Genomic DNA, 18,658 nt, shown 5'->3' with positions numbered 1-18,658 from the left:
TGCTCAACAGTAACCACATGTGATGCCAAACAAGAGTCTTTATGAAAGATAGAGTCCTATGAAATGCTGATTTTTTTTTTTTTGGTTTTTTTGAATGGCTGACTTGCAAATGAATCTGCCCTGGATATAAGTTAGAGTTAATTTGATACTTGAAAACTAAAGTGTTTTATTTGACATTTCTCACATCTTTTTTATTTATCTATTGTTAAAATACCTAACTTTTACAGGGATTATAGAAATGTAAATAATAATTGAATTTTCACCATAGTAATGTAATTCTTTAGTGGGAGAAAAATACCCTCCAAAACATATATTTCACTGTGACCTGTTCTTTTCTGTGTGTTTGTTTAGTTTTCATTTTGTACCTCTATTTATAAAGAAATAATCTTGCAGATGGCAGTCTTCCTTGTAATCTGTTATTTTCCTATCATAGTCATTGCTAGACATGACATTTTGGTAAATAATGATTCTACAATTGCTTCAAGGCAGATGTGTTATGTGATATCAGGAAGACTGATAACCTTTCTCACTACAGCCATGTTCCACTGCTTTTCCAGGTGCATTAGCAGGGAGCTAGATTGGAAGTGGAGCAGCTGGGACTTGAACTGGTGCTCATATGGGATGCCAGCACTGTAGGCAGCAGCTTTACCCACTATGCCACAGTGCTGGCCCTAGTGTGGTTGTTTTCTTAAAAAAATCATGGCGGATCAGTGCTGTGGCATAGGGGGTTAAGCCACCCTCTGCAGTGCCAGCATCCTACATGGGTGCCAGTGCAAGTCCCAGCTGTTCCACTTCCAATCCAGCTGCCTGCTAATATGCCAGGGGAAGCACCAGAAGATAACCCAAGTCCTAGGTCCCTTTACCCACATGGGAGACCTGGAAGAAGCTCCAGGCTCCCAGCTTTGACCTAGCCCAGCCCTGGCCATTGCTGTCATTGTGGAGTGAACCAGTGGAAAAGAAGACCTGTTTCTCTGTCTCTCCTTGTCTTTCTGTAACTCTGACTTTCAAATAAATAAATAAACCTTAAAAAAATCATGGACTCTCTAAGAAATCCAACACATTATGCGACAATTACAGATTACTAGGAATAATGTTAAAGTGCTAATAATTTTGCCTTTTAAGTTTCATAAATATATTTTAGTAGAAAGGTACTACTGTATACTAAAATACAATTTTTAATAAATGCTGTTAAATGTTAATCTGACAGTTTTATAGATGATAAACTAACCAGATAAGTTCACTTATTTATTCAGCTAATATTTATTGACCATATATCATGTGCTGGGCTCTGCCCAGTGATAATATCATTGCACACAGCTGAGAATAAAGCAGATAGGCTAGAATAGGTGTTCATGATAGAAGAATTTAAGGAAATTACTTTATTTTACATAAGTACATTACAAATTTTGTTCTTCATGATTTCAGAATTTAACAGGGTTATATTTACTCCTTTAAAATTTTCATTAGACTCTTCCTTGATCATAGCCGTTGGTAAACTAAACTTCTATGTTTTGTATGGAACAGTTAGCTCACCCAAGATTTTCATCTATTAGGTCCAGTTAATACTTGTAGACTTCTTTATATTAACAATTTCTTAACCTTTAATGTCAATCAAGCCCTCATTTATGGATGTGGTAATTGTCTCTGCTTTGGACATTCCTGAACTGGCTAAATGTTTTAGGAAAAACAATTTACAGATTGCCAAATTTACCTCAGATTATGCTGCAAAGAAATAGGCTCATTGGTAGACTCTACAAAGATATTACTAACAGACCATATATTGAGATGGGCGATTAATAAATTATGCTTATTCTTACCCAACTATGTGCCCTTCAAGCCAGCCTAGTCACCAACTTAATTTAGTAATATAACCTACCCAGGTATTAGCCTTAGGAACCAATGTATTAACTGAAGAATTTACGCATTTGGTCTTTGTTCTTTACTTCTGTAATGATTGTCTGACATTTGGTTAATTGTTACTTACAAACATACATATCTACTCCAATGCAAATCTGCAGAAACACAATATACACTTATAAAGGGCAAACCTAATGAAAAATTAATTTGGAGGAACATTAATCATATTATAAGGGATTTTGTTTCAAAATATTTGAAGTTCTTTAAGTCACAAGCTGCCGTAGTCTATTTGAAATACAATTTAATGTGCAAAATATAAATACATTTGGGTTTTCCAGAGTCAACCTACACAAAGCAGAGTACATTTCTTTTTTTTATTTTTGACAGGCAGAGTGGACAGTGAGAGAGAGAGACAGAGAGAAAGGTCTTCCTTTGCTGTTGGTTCGCCCTCCAATGGCCGCCGCGGCCGGCGCGCTGCGCTGATCCGAAGCCAGGAGCCAGGTGCTTCTCCTGGTCTCCCATGGGGTGCAGGGCCCAAGCACTTGGGCCATCTTCCACTGCACTCCCGGGCCATAGCAGAGAGCAGGCCTGGAAGAGGGGCAACTGGGACAGAATCTGGCACCCCAACTGGGACTAGAACCCGGTGTGCCAGCGCCGCAAGGTGGAGGATTAGCCTATTGAGCTGCAGCACCAGCCGCAGAGTACATTTCTAATTTAGGTTTTGTGTATAAGTATAACTATGGATGATTTATGAGGCTGACTAAAATTACATTTCTTTAAAAGTTGACCGATTATTTTGTAACAAAGGAAATTGCTTCTGTGATGTGAAATGTGAATTATTATTAGCAAAAGGTAGTTCAAAGAGTAGAAGATAGTTGGTCCCACCAGCATAGTAAAGTTTTTTGGCTTTTTTTTTTCTTTATAGGAGACACAGCAAATGAGCAAAGAAGTAAAACTTCAGGTACAGAATGTGATCCACCTTTAGAGGTAAGTGAAAGACAATAAGAGTTCTTTTGGGGTGAAACTGAATGAGTGGTCCGTATTCTTCAGTGATCACGTGCTCCTCTGACAACAGTGACTTCTCTCACTGTATAGACAGGTACTGTGACACCAAGAGGCAGGAGATTTGCTGGAAGTCAGTGGAAGGCAGCACGGGGAGTGATGTCCCAAGTGCCACCCTTTTCCTAGTGTTGGAGTTGGAAAATTTCTGTTAAAAATAGAGGGCAGAGTCCTTACATGAAAATGTTTAAACTATTTGTAATTGATTATGTTCTAATATATATGCATACTTCAAAAAGTTTATTGAAAGTGGAATTAATTAATTTTGTTGCACCCTCAAAAATATATGCATATAAAGTATCTTTAAAAAGTTTATAGACCATGCATATTATGAAAAAACTGTGCATGGATTTTAAAATTTTTGCACTGAACTGAAATAATCTTTATTTTTAATTCCGTTTTCCACAAATTTTCTGAGCTTTCTTGTATTTGCGTTGATAAACAATATATGAGCCTATAGAGAAAGGTTTGAAAATAATGAATTCAGTACTATATTCCCTTATGTTTCTAGAATCAAAGTACTCTCCTTCTAAGTGTTCTGTAGCAAGACCAGAATATTTGTTCTTTTTCACATGAGAAAACTATTTGCTCCTTGAGGGTGCTTGACATTATAGTTAGGATGGCTACTTGTATGTGCTATGTAGCAATGTACTAACTATATTTAATCACTGAAATAATTGTCTTTAAGACTTAAAGAGAATGTCAAAATTTAAGGAATATCCATGAATTTTGAAGCTCTTTTCATGGTAACACACACTTCCACTTATATTCAGCTGGTAGCATGGCAGGGTATTGCTGCGTTCAGCTAGTTCAGATGCCTGGCCTGTTTGGTTCACTGTAGTGTCCCCAGGGCCTAGCAGAGTATGCAGTGAATAAACATTAGTTAGATGAATAAATTGATGCGGCCTTGAGCTGTCAATAGAGGACAATATTTATCTTAAGAAGAGATATTTTACTTTCGATATTAGTACTTTTCACAATGAGCAAGTGTTTTAAAGTCAAGGAAACATCTTATTGGAAGACACGATAAAGGAAGTAAATTCATGAGGAGGAAAAAAATATCATAAATATCTCTTATGAAGCAATGAATTCATTCTTTCATTCATGTGTGCAAAAAATATTTATTGAACACTGACTGTACTCAAGGCACCATGCAAGGTTCTGGGTACATGATGGTGAAAGAAGCATATATAAGGACAAAGAAAAACACCTCACTTATAAACTGAAAGAACTTGATTTCTTTCATTTATTCAAACATGTAATGAGTGCTGATCAGGAGTAGTTGCATTTGTGATAGGGAATAGAGATGGATATATTTGAGGTTTGAGAAATAACCATCAGGATTATCCCCCATGATTACTTGATTTTAAATGCTTAGTGCCTTAGTTCAAGCCATAAATACCATCAGCTGGGTAGCTTATAATCAACAGAACATATTTTTCACAATTCTGGAGTCTAGAAAGCCTTGTCACAGTTGATGCCTGGAAAGGATCTGCTTTTTGCTTCATAGATGGTGCCTTGTTGCCATATTGTCACTTAATAAAGGGAGAACTCTGATCTTTTCAGGCTCCTATAAGGAAACACTAATCCCATTGTTGAAGGTTTGGGCTTCATGGCCTAGGAACCTCCAAAAGGCCAGGAGTTGGTATTTTTCAAAGTTGATTCATTGATATAATTCCAAGATTGATTCTTAAAGAAAGAATTGTTTGATATTATGATCCTCGGAAATTTCAAACTAGATCATTATTGTGCTACTTTTGAATCTCTCCATTAATATAATAAATTATTAATCAATAAGGTTGTGGTAAAATGGAATTAAATATGTTTACTTTGGTGTAAAAATTTTGTAATTGATGCGTAATTTTTTCAGAATATGCATTTTCCATGAACTCTTTGAAGGCCTCTCCTATAAGTTTTGCTGCAGATAAGCGAAATAATCATTTATCTGAATCTTAAGCATCTAATGTGAAACCCACTACTCTTTTAAAAATCTCAGGACAAAAGTATTGCTCCACACACCTCACTTTCTATATTCTACCTTGATGAGCCTTATCTAGTCTCAGGGCTTTAAATCTAGACCTCTCCGGTAGACTCCAGACTTTATATCTGTATGGCCACATGATGCTACATATCCAAGTTCTTAGACAACTCTTAGACAAATTCTTAGATAACTAGTCTTTCCTCAACTGTAGAAGATCTACTGATTCCTGGCCCCGCTACCCTGATGCTTGTCTGTCCAGGCTTTCTTCATCTGTGCTTAATATTACCACCATATACCTAGTGCATTAGGACCCAAAGCTCTGAGGTACCCTTGGCTTCTCTCTTTGCGTCAACACTCCACCTCCCGTCCATCAGCAAGTCCTGTCATCTTCACCTGTTTGTCTGGAATCTGACTGCTTCTTGGCATTGTCACTTAGGAAGGCTAAGCCACCACTTCTGTGAGCACTCTCTGCCTCTACTGTTCAGACAGAAATTTGAGTCAGATGATAATCATATCACACTGAGGCTTAAGTCTGCTGCCTGCTCCCTGTCACTGGCCTAAATGCTGAGCTCCTTCCAGTGGGCCATGAGGGGCTCCATGCTCTCTCCAGTTTCGTTGCTCTGCAGGGCCCCAGTACCCATCCCCATACACCAGCTCCCTTGCTGTCCTTTGGTGCTATTCAGCTTGCTCCCAGCCCATCCTTCATGTTCGCTGTTTCTTCTTGTCTTGAGCTTCACTTGACTCCCTCATTATCATTCATGAGTCACTTTTCACGACTGCCAACCTCCTGTTAAAGCTTCCTTCTCCCATCACCATCATATAAACCTGTTTTGTTTTCTTCATCCCATTTATCACTGTCTCTGGTTATTTTTTTGTCTCCTGTCTGCCTCTTCTGACTAAAATGAAAACAGAATTGCTATACCTGGAATATTTTGGGTACATAGACAGTGCATAGTAAATATTTGTGAACTGGTCATCTAGATTTCATTTCATGCTGTCAATCTTCTGTCAAGTCAGAGGCTGAATACCATTTTGGTTCATTCTCTCAACCCACCCCCCCTCCCCGCCATCAAATCTGTCATCAAGTCCTATTGATTCTATCAGACATCTTCCAGATCTGTTTTTTGCCACTCCAGTTATGTCCTCAGCTGTTCACTAGACTGATAGTAGATGGGCAGTTTTTTCCCCAAATGCCTTTCTAAAAAATGAAAGCCAGATTTTCTTACTTGTATACCCCCAAAACTCCAACCCCAAACTCTGTTCAAAATCATCTCCTTTAAGAACCCTTTTCTTGGGTCCGACACTGTGGCATAGTAGGTTAAGCCTCTGCCTGCGTTACCAGCATCCCATGTGGATGCTGTTTCCATCCCCAGCTGCTCCACTTCCAATCCAGCTCCCTGCTGATGACATGGGAAATCAGAGGAGGATGGCCCAGGTGTTTGGGCCCCTGCTCCCACGTGGGAGACCTGGATGGAGCTCCCGGCTCCTGGCTTCAGATCAGCTCAGCTCCAGCAGTTGTGGCCATTTGGGGAGTGAAGCAGCAGATGCAAGACCTTTTTCTCTCTCCCTCTATCTGTGGCTTTTCCTCTCAAATAAATAAATCTTAAAAAAAAAAAAAAGGGAAAACCGTTTTTTCAGCTCCAGAGTTAACCCCAATGTCCTCTTACTATGTAGGTTCTCTTTTGTGACTTTGTTATACTATGAATTCCTGGAAGGTGAAGACTATATTTTATTTGGCTTTATGGCCTCAGCAACTGTCATCCAGTTAGATACATGTGATGTTGATAAATGTTCTGTCAGTGATTTCTGGATGAATAAGTGAATAAATATGTGATCATCTTATGAGTAAATTGTTTATTCCTTAAATTCTGTTTACATGAGTAAATTCTGTTCATTGATTGTTGCTACATTCAAATTTAGTTATATTCTATTTTCTGTTTGATATTTTAAACAGTTATATCTTCTTTCATCACAAAATTGTTATTCTTACATTTCTTTTTTTTTTAAGATTCATTTATTTATATGAAAGGCAGAGCTACAGAGAAGCAGAGGCAGAGAGAGAGAGGAGTCTTCCATCCTCTGATTCACTCCCCAAATGGCTGCAATGGCCGGAGCTGGGCCAATTCAAAGCCAGCAGCTAGGAACTTCTTCTCAATCTCCCATGTGGATGCAGGGGCCCAAGGACTTGGGGCATCTTCTGCTGTCTTCCCAGGCCATAGCAGATAGCTGGATCAGAAGTGGAGCAGCTGGGATTTGAACTGGCACCCTTATGGGATGCCGGCACTTCAGACAGCGGCTTTATATGCTACACCACAGTGTCAGTCTGATTCTTACATTTCTTATGAGTTACTTATAGAAAATTCTTTTTAATTGATATTGTTTTGACACACTTAATATATTAGCAAGGAAAAGTTTAATAATTTTGTTAAGAAATTTTTAGTACTGTACAAGAGAGATTGATTAATTCATTAGTTTAATGATCATACAACAGGTGTTGAAATATTTAAATAAGAATGTACTTGAAAATTAGTATAGTTTCTGGAATACTTAAAGATAACATTTACAGGATTGTGGTGCTGAGTTAAGTCAGTACTTGGGATGTCTGCATCCCATATATTGGAGTGTCTGTTTCCTGGCTACTTTGCTTATGATCCAGTTTTCTGCTAATGCGTTCTGAGATCAGCAGATGATGGCTCAAGTTCCTGAGTATCTGACACCCTTGTGAGAGACGTGGATGGAGTTCCAGGTTCCTGGCTTTGGCCTGGCCCAGTTCTGGCTATTATGGACCTTTGGGGAGTGAACCAGCAGATGGAAGATTCTCTCTCTCTCTCTCTCTCTCTCTCTCCCTCTCTCCCTCTCTCCCTCTCTCCCTTTCTCCCTCTCTCCCTCTCTCCCTCTCTCCCTCTCTCTGCCTTTGAAATAGATGAAAATAAACAGTTTTGAAAAGATAAAATTTGTAGTTGCCAAACTATAACTTACATTTCTCAGTACCTTTTGTAGTAAATGGCTTTCAGAATACCAAAATAGAGGTTTACATGAATTCAAATAAAGGAATGGTGTTGGATGTGGAAATGGGGGAAGATAGCAAGATATTTTGTAGGATTTGTTGACTTATTTTCAGATGCAAGGATTCTCAGTGTATTCGTGAAAATTTAGAAAGTTCAATACATCACTGTAATATAAAGCATTTAATAAAAGACCATTTATACTCCATAACTATAAAAATAACTAAGGGATTCAATGGAAGAAGAAATATTTTTTATAAAGAGTTGAGAAAGATTTTCATGCATTACATAAGCTTTGAACCATGAATGTTTTTTTCTAGTTTCTTTATACTTAATTTTATATAATTAAGTCCCTCCAAAATGAAATGTTTCATTAAGGACATTTAGAAATACAGAAGGAAATCATAATGTTTAAGTGGTTTATACACATGAATCTACATGATAGATAATAAACAGTTTAAAATTAAATGAATGTGGCTGGGCATCTTCTACAGTACAGTTTTAATGGCTGCTAAAAATTTTGTTAAGTCATCTATGGTATTTTTCCTTCACTTTATAGCCCATGTATATTTCTTTTTTTAAAGTTTTTATTTAATGAATACATTTTTCCATAGATACAACTTTAGGAATATAGCGATTCTTTCCCCCATACCCACCTTCCCACTGCAACTCCCATCTCACCCCCCCTCCCTCTCCCACCTCCTTCTTCATTATGGTTCATTTTTAGTTTGATTTTATATACAGAGGACCAACTACATGTTACCCATGTATATTTCACAACTATGTTCTCTACCCAAGTACATCTCTTGACATCATAGAAATTCTAACATGTAAACAGAATAGAATTTGAAAAAGGTGACTTGGTTGGGCATTGGATAGGTTAATGTTTACATAGTTGGATTATGAGATATTTTAAGTCACTTATACAAAAAGCATCATACTTAATGTCTGCATTGAGTAATTAATGAAACTGCATTTCATGAAACTGAAAATCATACAGTGTTCGTTCCCCCCAAACAATCAAATTTTTAATTACTTCCTGAAGAGATTTGTATATTTGTCTCTTCTTCACTACCCTTCCTAAACTAGTGTAGGGTTTCTTTCAGTAATGGCATAAATCAGTAACTACTCCTGTACTTTACAGTTCCCTTTGAATGATCCTAAGATATCATTACTTAAGGGAAGACTAACTTACAGAAACATCATTGATTTTTCTCAGTTGATACTTTTGTCTGTGTTTTGAGAGCCATTGGCAAGGCAAGTGTTTGCTGGTTAAGACACCTGTGTCCCTACTACTAGAGTGCCCGCTTCAATTCCCAGCTCTGGCTCCTGACTCTAGCTTTGTGCTAATGCAGACCCTGGGTGGCAGTGGTCATGACTCAAGCAACCCTGTCACCCACTTAGAGACCTGAATTAAATTCCCAGACTCCAGATTCTATTTGGCCCAGTTCTGCCTTTGAAGGGACTTGGGGAATGAATCAGTGGATGTGAGCTCCCCTCTCTTTTACTGTGTGTGTCTTTCACTAGCAAATAATAAATAATTTTTTAGTAAAGAGCCATTGGTAACTAACAGAATTCACCGTGTTTTTGGTGTGTAGAGTACGAGTTCCTGTAAACTTATGTTTGGGCTTATTACAATTAGTCATTAGACTCTAGTACTCAAGGGGAAAACTTATAATTTTAGCTAATTGTCCAATTAAAAGATTATATTTATCATTCTATTCCTTCTTTTATTCTTATTGCCCTTCTGGGAGAATTTTGATAGTGAGCTGTAGGGATAATGCAGTTACTTATTGCCTTCTGCTAGTCTAGGAGCCTGTTACTTATGACTCTGGGGATAAACCCACAGACGCAGAAGGGGCCTGGTTCTAAGTTTCTGCCATTATGACCCATCTCTGAAGAGAATAAACATTGCAAGTAAGAAATTTCCTCATAATTTGTAATCTTGGAAAGTGTTTTATAGCATGAAAATGAACCATGTTAGCTACTAATTTACTAGTGGACCTGTTCTTTTTGGTTTTGTAGGTATATTTTGAGAGTTGTGAATATATTTCAGTTTTTAGCATAACCCTGTCCAACTTTGGTGACTATAAATTTTAACCTAGTTTTAGCAGATATTTTTAGATTGCTTAAGTGTTTGCTGAACTTCAAATTTTTTATATTTGTAACTACAGACAAGATTTTTTTTTAATTTGCACTTATTTTTGGTTTCCAAGGCTGAGGAATGTTTTTATTTGCTTAATTATTTTTATTTACTTACTGGCCTGAAGATAACAAAATGCAAAAACAAGTCAATAAAAACTCCCCATAAAGCCATAATTCCATTTGTGTATTTATCTTGAGTGATAACTAATTCACATATGCATATGGAGACACATATAAAATGTAATAACTAACAGATGGTATAGCTGCAAAGTAGGATTTATAAAGATTATTATCAGCTGGTGGCTTGAGATATTCCTGTGGTTATACTGACAGAAGATGCAAAAATTATTTATAATAATAAACTGTGGCAATAATATCTACTCCCCCCAGCTTCTGTTAACCATAGTAGCTTACTGCCTGTTTAATGTAAATATCTTAATGAAAACCTTAAACAGTATTATGGTCAATTTGTATTAGGAAATTTAATAGACAGCAGTTGCAAAAACAATGATTAAGGTAGTAGCAATAGCAACAAAAACATTTTGCTGAAATTGTTAAGAACATGCTATTAGAATCCACTTTTTCTTTTTAAAGATTTACTTTATCTATTTGAAAGAGTTACAATGAGAGGTAGAGACAGAGAATGAAAGAGAGAGAGAGAGAGAGAGAGAGAGAAAGTCTTCCATCTGCTGGTTCACTCCCCAAATGGTCACAGTGGCCAGACCTGAGCTGATACAAAGTCAGGAGCCTGGAGCTTCCTGCAGGGGCCTGAGGACTTGGGCCATCCTCCACAGCTTTCCCAGGCACATTAGCAGGGAGCTAGATTGGAAGTGGAGCAACCTGGACTCGAACCAGTGCCCATATGGGATGTCAGTGCTGCAGGCAGGGCTTTAACCCACTGTATGACAGTGCCAGCCCCACCACATAGAATCCACTTTAAAGTAAAGTAAGGATTTGGGGTATTTTGTTGTTGTTCATTCAGGTGTGTTTTAAAGTGTGTGTTTCAATCCTTTACACAGTGGTCACATTTGAATTCAGTAGTGAAAAATGCTTGAATTCTTTTATTCTAGGTAGGTATGGAGTGGGTTACATGTGGAACCCATAGTTTAGTAATTTAAGGAACAAAAAATGATTATTTAGTTTGATTCATTTTAAAAGACTATTTTAAAATGACAAATAACAATTGGATAAATTTATGAGGTAGAGTGTGATGTTTCCATATGTTTAAAATACAGAATGATTAAATCAGGTTAATTAACAGCTCATATACTTTCTTATTTTTTTGGTGAAAACATTTAAAGTCTATTTTAGTGATTTTGAAAAACATAATGTATTATTGTGTTTTCTAGTGCCTTTCTGGGTATTAGATTTCTTAAGCTTATTCTTTCTGTGTAATTGAAACTTTTTATTCTTTGGTCAGCATCTCCCCTTTCCTTCATCACCCTACTTCCCCCAGCCTAAAAGTTAATTTTTTGGAAAAGATATATATATATATATATACATTTCTTCTGATGTGTTTTCCTGCTTCCTTTCTGCCTTTCCACAGAGCTATATGAACCTTCAAGTAGTTATTAAAATGATGAAAATGTCCTTTAGCTTTTGTGAGTTCTACATGATATAGACATTGGTTAGTATTCCTCAAAGATGAAAAGAAGATTATCCCATTAAAAACTGGATTCTATTTTGAAAAGAATTGGGATTGCATGGTATAGGGGAAAGGGGGCTAGAGGGGATGACTCTAAAGAGTAATTTCAATATAGCAAACGTTCATTTACTGGATGCCAAGATTTGCATTTTCTCAAGTTTTTTTTAACATAGCATGCTATGTGAGTATATGAATGTAAAGTGTTGGGAGTACAAAGTGATTATGAACTTGTTTGTTCTCACAAGATAATTTGCAGTCCAAATACAGATATAATACATATTGATATTGAAGAAAGTTTAAATTGCTATAACCATTTTTGGAAAGCATTTTGGCAATAAGTATTTTAAGAGCCAGAAAGAAGTTAATATACATTGACAGGAATTCCATTTTTAGGATTCTATTCTAAGAAAATAATCTTTTAAATTCATCAGTTTTATGTGCAAAAAGATGGCATATGCACTCAGTAGAATACTTTTTGCTTTTTTAAAAAAGATTTATTTATATATTTGAAAGTCAGAGTTAAACAGAGAAAGAGAAGCAGAGAGAGAGAGAGAGAGAGAGAGAGAGAGAGAGAGAGAATCTTCCATCTGCTGGTTCACTCCCCAATTGGCCGCCATGGCTGGAACTGCTCCGATCCAAAGCCAAGATCCAGGAGTTTTCTCTGGGTCTCCCACACAGGTGCAGGGGCTCAAGGACTTGGGCTATCCTCCACTGCTTTCCCAGGCCATAGCAGAGAGCTGGATGGGAAGTGGAGCAGCCGGGTCTTGATCCGGTGCCCATAGGGGATGCCAGTGATTCAGGCCAGGGCGTTAACCCACTGCATCACAGCGCAGGCCCTGATACTTGGTTTTGATAATTTGTCTTAAAACATATACAAAATTATATATAGGATTATAGTATGATTGCTGCTATGTAAAATTATGCAGAAAAAGATGATTGATTGCTGTGCAGAAAATTCATAAAGAGTAGTTGTGTTTGGGATGATAGATATAGAGGGTCAGTCATTCTTTCTAGTGTTCTGGTCTTCTAATCTGTCTATGATGAAAGTGTTTTTGCCTCATAGAAGAACTATTTTATATGGAACAATGGGACAGTCAAATCTGTTGAGGATGATATTTAAGAAGATAAGTTGACACTTTCTTGTCGTGCTCATTTTGGTTTAAGGTCTCTTAATTAGTTCATCACAGAGTACTACATCTGATCACTATTTGTCAAAACATCTGTCCCCTGTCACCCAGGGACCTTTCCAGCAGCGAGAGGAGTGAAGTCACTTGGAATTTATTCTTCATGTCAAATTGGAAATCACATAGCCAAAAACTTTTTTCATTAGTCAGGCTGTCAGTGTCATTATATTGCTTATAAAGAACATATGTGTCTAACAGAAAAGTTTGTGGGCTACTGATTGGAACATGTATTTCTTTAAAAAGCTCACTTCTTCCATTTTATCTAATAATGCTCAGACTCTTAACTTGAAGATCTTAATTTTGCCTTATTATAATTATTTTATGGAAATGAAATTTTATCAAAGCAATGTCCAAATCTTTACTCCTTCTTTGTTTCTTCTAAAATAAAACACCTCAAATCTCTGATTTCTTTGAGAAGTGAAGTGCAGTTAGATTATTACATGGTCTGTCATTTAAATGGTAAATTTAATTCTTTGATCTGTTTGTCCTCTTATGCAAGATTGCTTCTGGGAATAAAATTCTGTAGAATGGATTCTCCAACATTTATTTTCATCTGAGTTGCTGGACTAGAGAAATTGAACTCCACTGCTTACCATGTATGTGACTTAGGACATGTTGCTAAGCTTCTCTTCAATTTCAACTTGTAGTCTATGAGTGAGGGGGATTAGATGTCTTGTTTGAGATTGTTCCATCCCCAGAAGTTACGGCTGTTTACTTTTTTGCAAAGTAAACTGGGATTTGCCACCAAATGCCAACCTTTATACTACTGCCTTGTAGAGGGTGGGATGAAGACTGGGGGAGGGGGCAGGGAAGGGGAGCCAGGGCTCTGTTGCATAATGAAGACATTCTAGGCATTGATTAATCAAGCTTTATGTTTTTGGGGAAGAAGTAGTGCAACAGTACTGGCAGTAGATTGTCAGATTGCAAAAATCACTTGAGAGATCCTTGCTATGGCTAGTAAACTCTGTCTTCATTTGAAATGGTCTATTCAGCGCAGGTAAAGAACAATGAACAACATTCACTTTATAATTATTTAAGTGTATAGGCTCTAGACTTTCATGTTTGGCTTTAGTTCAGCATACGTTATTTTCCCAAAACATTACTCAGCTGAATTAACCTAAGACTTTTCTATCAAATTTTCTAAAAGTCTTTCTGTAACTTCATATTTGTACATTTTTGTAACTACTACTTCTGTGTCCTAATTCCAGTTTTGCTGGAAAACTTATAATTGAACGCTAATAATTCTGGTGCTTTTTTCTGGCTTCTATTGGGGTTAACTAGCAGTCTGAAACATAATATTCATTCATCCCAGCCAGTAGGCCAAACCATGTGAGGTGTATGAGAGCTGCCCCTGTTCCCATCCAAAATGCACATATGGTGTGGGCAAGCCGGTAATGTGAGTTTTACGCAATGTTTCTGTTCGTGTACACAGTCTGTTGCTGAGCGCCAATTAGTCCCTGCCAGAAACCCGCTAACCTGCTGCTTTTGTAGCGCTGCCTGATGAAGCTAGTTAGTTTAAAATGACCACGGTGATATTTATTTAACTCTAGCAATTTTAGTTTGTTAAAGTTAAATATCTGTGACTGCCTACCTCATCTGTTGATTGATTGCAGTTTGAATCCAAGAACTAGAACCTCATTACTGCATTGAGTGACATTATATTGGATTCAATCTTGTATTAATTATATATGTTTAGAAGACAAAATCAAAATGTGTAAATACTTTTTGTTTACTACATCTAGGTTTATGTATCTGATTTACAAAACAGTATTTTAAAAATCATATAGAATATTTTGTTTATATTTTGGTTGTCACCTTGTTGTCATTATTTCTAGTTTTCACTTTTGTAGGTTTAAAAATCACAAACTCAGCAGGGTGAGAAGTCCATGTTGAGAGAACAACTGTTCTGTATTTCCCACAGCCATCTTTTTTCTAATCCCCTATTTTTTAATTAGTGGCAAATGCTCCTTGTTTTGTCCACCTTTGGTATATTATAGTCTAATACTTAAGAACATGCAGGGGTTTTCAGTTAAAATACAACCCTATTTATGGTGTCTTCACACAACTAGAGATTCCTTCTACAGGATAAACTTCATCTGAATCTTCAGGCAATGGAAAAGTAGCAAGGAGGTATGTACCTGGTCTAACTGACGTTGTCTGAATAGTCAGCTTTGTACCTTACTGAGAATTTTCTTTGTGCATCAGCATTGAGTACGTAGAAAAAAACTTATTATAGTGATATTCAGCTAAATTTACATTGAATTTATGTTTCTTTCCAGACCTAACAGGCTCCATTTCTTACTCTGTGTCAAGCTTTGTTTGTTTCCGTTGAACTTTTTATCCTTACTACCCTGTTCAAAAATTGAGATTAATTTTCAACTGCGTAAGGACCATTACTCTTAGGATTTCATATGCTTAGAATCATGCCTTCCACATATCAACTTTTAAATTAAGAAATTATTACGGATGTGAATTCCTAAGTTTTCTCTAATATTAGTTATATAACAGAAATATGTACAAGAACCTCCTAACATAGAAGCTAAAAGCCATAATTTTGTTTTTAAGTAATAACCCACATTTTCTCTGCCTTTTTATGCCACACTAATAGGAAGAAAAGACTTGCATTAAGTGTGCAGAGAAGCAAAGTGATAGTGGACTGAAAAGCCATATCCATAATAACAAAAATAAGATGCCATGATAATACTGTCAGAACTTTTTAAATGAAAAGGATCAGTAAACTGTTGCATAACCCTGTTGCTTTCTGTTGGAGAATATTTGCATTGAACAAATAAAATATTTGCATGAACAAATTAAAACATGCAGTTTGTTTGTTCACCAAGATGTTCTGAGATTTACTCTTCACTTAAACCTACCCATCAGAGAGCTGAATACTTGTGCCTCATTGCCTTGGTCCTGCGCAGATGGCCTCCCCTGACCTGTTTTCAGTTTGGTTGAATAACTGTGAGAAACTGTTGTGTAGGGACACACTGTGACGTTTATAACAGAAGCATTACCAAGACACAGTACAGCACGTTGCATTATTCCTCTTTGTGAGGCTTGCTTAGATCTTCTGATTTCTTATGGTTTTTATGCTAAATGAAAATAAGTAGTCTCCTCTTCTCATGGCCATTGTGATTTTTCTACCTGTTATTTTTTTCCATTTTTATTTGGCCAGGAGGAAGCTCAGATCCATATTTACAACTGAGTTATAGAAATCACATAGAACTCATATAAAATACGTATCTTTGTATTTGATTTTCCTCCTACCTAATGCTCTTGTTCATTTTTCCAGGGCTTAATGTGAATCTTCTTAGTTGCTTCAGATCCATTTTGTAGAGAAAAGGGTTAAAATATGTACATGTTACTTAAAATAAATTTGTATTTAAATAAAGGATATTTTTATTCTAATAGATTTTATAAATTGGGGGTTAAATGCATCACCCCCAATTTCAATCTCATTTTGCTCCTCTTTTGAAAAAGTCATGTGAGGGGCAGACGTTTGGCCCAGCAGTTAAGATGCCACTTGGAGGCTGGCGCCGCGGCTCAGTAGGCAAATTCTCCACCTGTGGTACCCGCATCCTGGGTTCTAGTCCCTGTCGGGGCACTGGTTCTGTCCCGGTTGCCCCTCTTCCAGTCCAGCTCTCTGCTGTGGCCCGGGAAGGCAGTGGAGGATGGCCCAAGTCCTTGGGCCCTGCACCCGCATGGGAGACCAGGAAAAGCACCTGGCTCCTGGCTTCGGATCAGCGCGGTGCGCAGGCTGCAGCGGCCATTGTGGGGGTGAACCAACGGCAAAAGGAAGACCTTTCTCTCTGTCTCTCTCTCTCACTGTCCACTCTGCCTGTCAAAAAAACAAACAAACAAACAAACAAACAACAAAAAAAAAAACAAGAAAAAAAAATGCCACTTGGGACACCTGAATCCCATATCAAAGTGCCTGATTCCAGTCTTGCTTCCTCTGCTTCCAGTCCAGTTTCCTGCTAATGTTCAGCCAGGGAAGCAACAGTTGATGGCTCAAGTAGTTGGGTCCCTGCCACCCACCTGGAAGGCCTAGATGAAGGTTTGGATTCCTTAGCTTCAGCCTGGCCCAGCCCAAGCTTTTGGAGGCATTTAGGAAGATGTCTCTTTGCCTTTTCAATAAAATGAAAAAATAAATAAATAAAATTTATTAATCAAAAGTCATATAAGATAAAATAATATGAAGGGTTTTTGCTGTGAGAGTATGTGTGACTTTGGGCCCCTTACTTACCCTCCCCTGTCTATTTCTCTGGTGCAACATGAAAGTTTGCTTGCATACTCCTTCCAGTCTCATGTGATTTCTTCAGGGTCTTTATTGACTGGAGGATGCAGGTGAGAAGAGTCACCTGTCTGAGTCATCTGCTTGGGCTAGCTGCTCTCGGGCAGGGTGTGCCCCACACATTTGCAGCTCTCACTACTTGATACATCAACTGCTTCCTGATTTTCCTTCTATGGACACTGTTCTTTTCATGGTCTAGATATAGCAGTGTCCCCTCCTATATGTGGGAAATGCATTCCCAGTGGACACGTGAAACAGCAGGTTTACAAAGCCTCTCTCTTTCTCTCTTTCTCTCCGTCCATCTCCGTGTATGTGTGTGTAGTATGTGTCTGTATTTTTCCTGCATATACATACCTATAATAACGATAATTTATAAATTAGTTACATTAAGAAACTAACAATAGTAAGTAACAGTAAAATCAAATACTGGGGCCGGCACCATGGCTCAACTTGGTTAATCTTCCACCTGCAGCACCAGCATCCCATATGGATTCCAGTTCTAGTCCCAGTTGCTCCTCTTCCAGTCCAGCTGTCTGCTGTGTCCCAAGTGCTTGGGCCTCTACACCTGCATGGAAGACCAGGAAAAAGCACCTGGCTCCTGGCTTCGGACTGGCGCAGCGCCAGCCGTAGCGGCCATTTGGAGAGTGAACCAACGGAAGGAAGACCTTTCTCTGTCTCTTTCTCTCTACCTGTCAAATAAAAAAAAAATAAATAAAAATGCTTATAATATGCTATAGTAAAAGCTATTTAAAGCTTGTGAAATAATTATTTCTGGAAATTTTCACTTAGTAATTCTGGACAGCAGTTGGGTAACTGAGAAATGTAAATCTGTGCCTAAAGGGGGACTACTGTATATATTTTAGGTGAGTTGCCAGTCAGATTTTAGTTGTCAGTACAGAAAATATAGAAAAGGTGGCTACCTAACTTAGAGATATTGGAGTAATGATGATTCCTCACTGTAGCAGATCCACAGAACACACACTGTAGCATGAAGAAGGCAAGCTTCGGGCTCCAATTGTGTCTGATAACAAAGTAGTTAGACTTTAGATCTTAATGTTCTTTTGCTATAAAATGGGAATGTCAATACATATATAATATTGCTGTAAGAATTATGTGAATCAATATGTATTATTTATATACCTATTTACACAGAATCTGATATACACTAGACACTTAGTTTCTTTTAAAATTGTAAGGAAATTATGATTAATTGCTTGAAAAATCATACAGTGTGAGATGGAAAGCATTAATTTAGATAGGAATTGTGCTCATCTGAGAGTTAGAGACTTTGATGCACAGTGCTTTAACTTGGGGCTTTATTTTTCCATAAGAAAAATGGTGAGCAGTCTGGTGGCGGGCAATTAAAGAATTGATTCAGAGGCTCAGGGGTGTCAAGGCCCAGGTCCTATGAATCTCTTTTCCTTATAGCAACAAGATAGTTATTGAACCTCCAGTTATCACAACTATTTTTCCAGGAAGCTGAAAGGG

General features: G+C 37.5%; 1 protein-coding gene across 4 annotated transcripts in view; it reads left to right on the top strand.

Moving 5' to 3' along the window:
• UMAD1 (UBAP1-MVB12-associated (UMA) domain containing 1) overlaps positions 1-18,658 on the top strand; it is a 218,990-nt gene that overhangs the window by 162,723 nt on the left and 37,609 nt on the right. For all 4 annotated transcript variants that reach the window (XM_070059807.2, XM_017344468.4, XM_070059809.2 and 1 more), the window contains one exon: positions 2,783-2,844. In XM_070059807.2, coding sequence (XP_069915908.1) covers positions 2,783-2,844 — 62 coding nt within the window. The remainder of the gene's footprint in view (positions 1-2,782; positions 2,845-18,658) is intronic.

Source organism: Oryctolagus cuniculus, chromosome 16 (assembly GCF_051225735.1).
Source record: "Oryctolagus cuniculus isolate XC-2025 breed Fujian yellow rabbit chromosome 16, ASM5122573v1, whole genome shotgun sequence".
Lineage (NCBI taxonomy): Eukaryota > Metazoa > Chordata > Mammalia > Lagomorpha > Leporidae > Oryctolagus > Oryctolagus cuniculus.
This window is presented reverse-complemented; position numbering and strand designations above follow the sequence as displayed.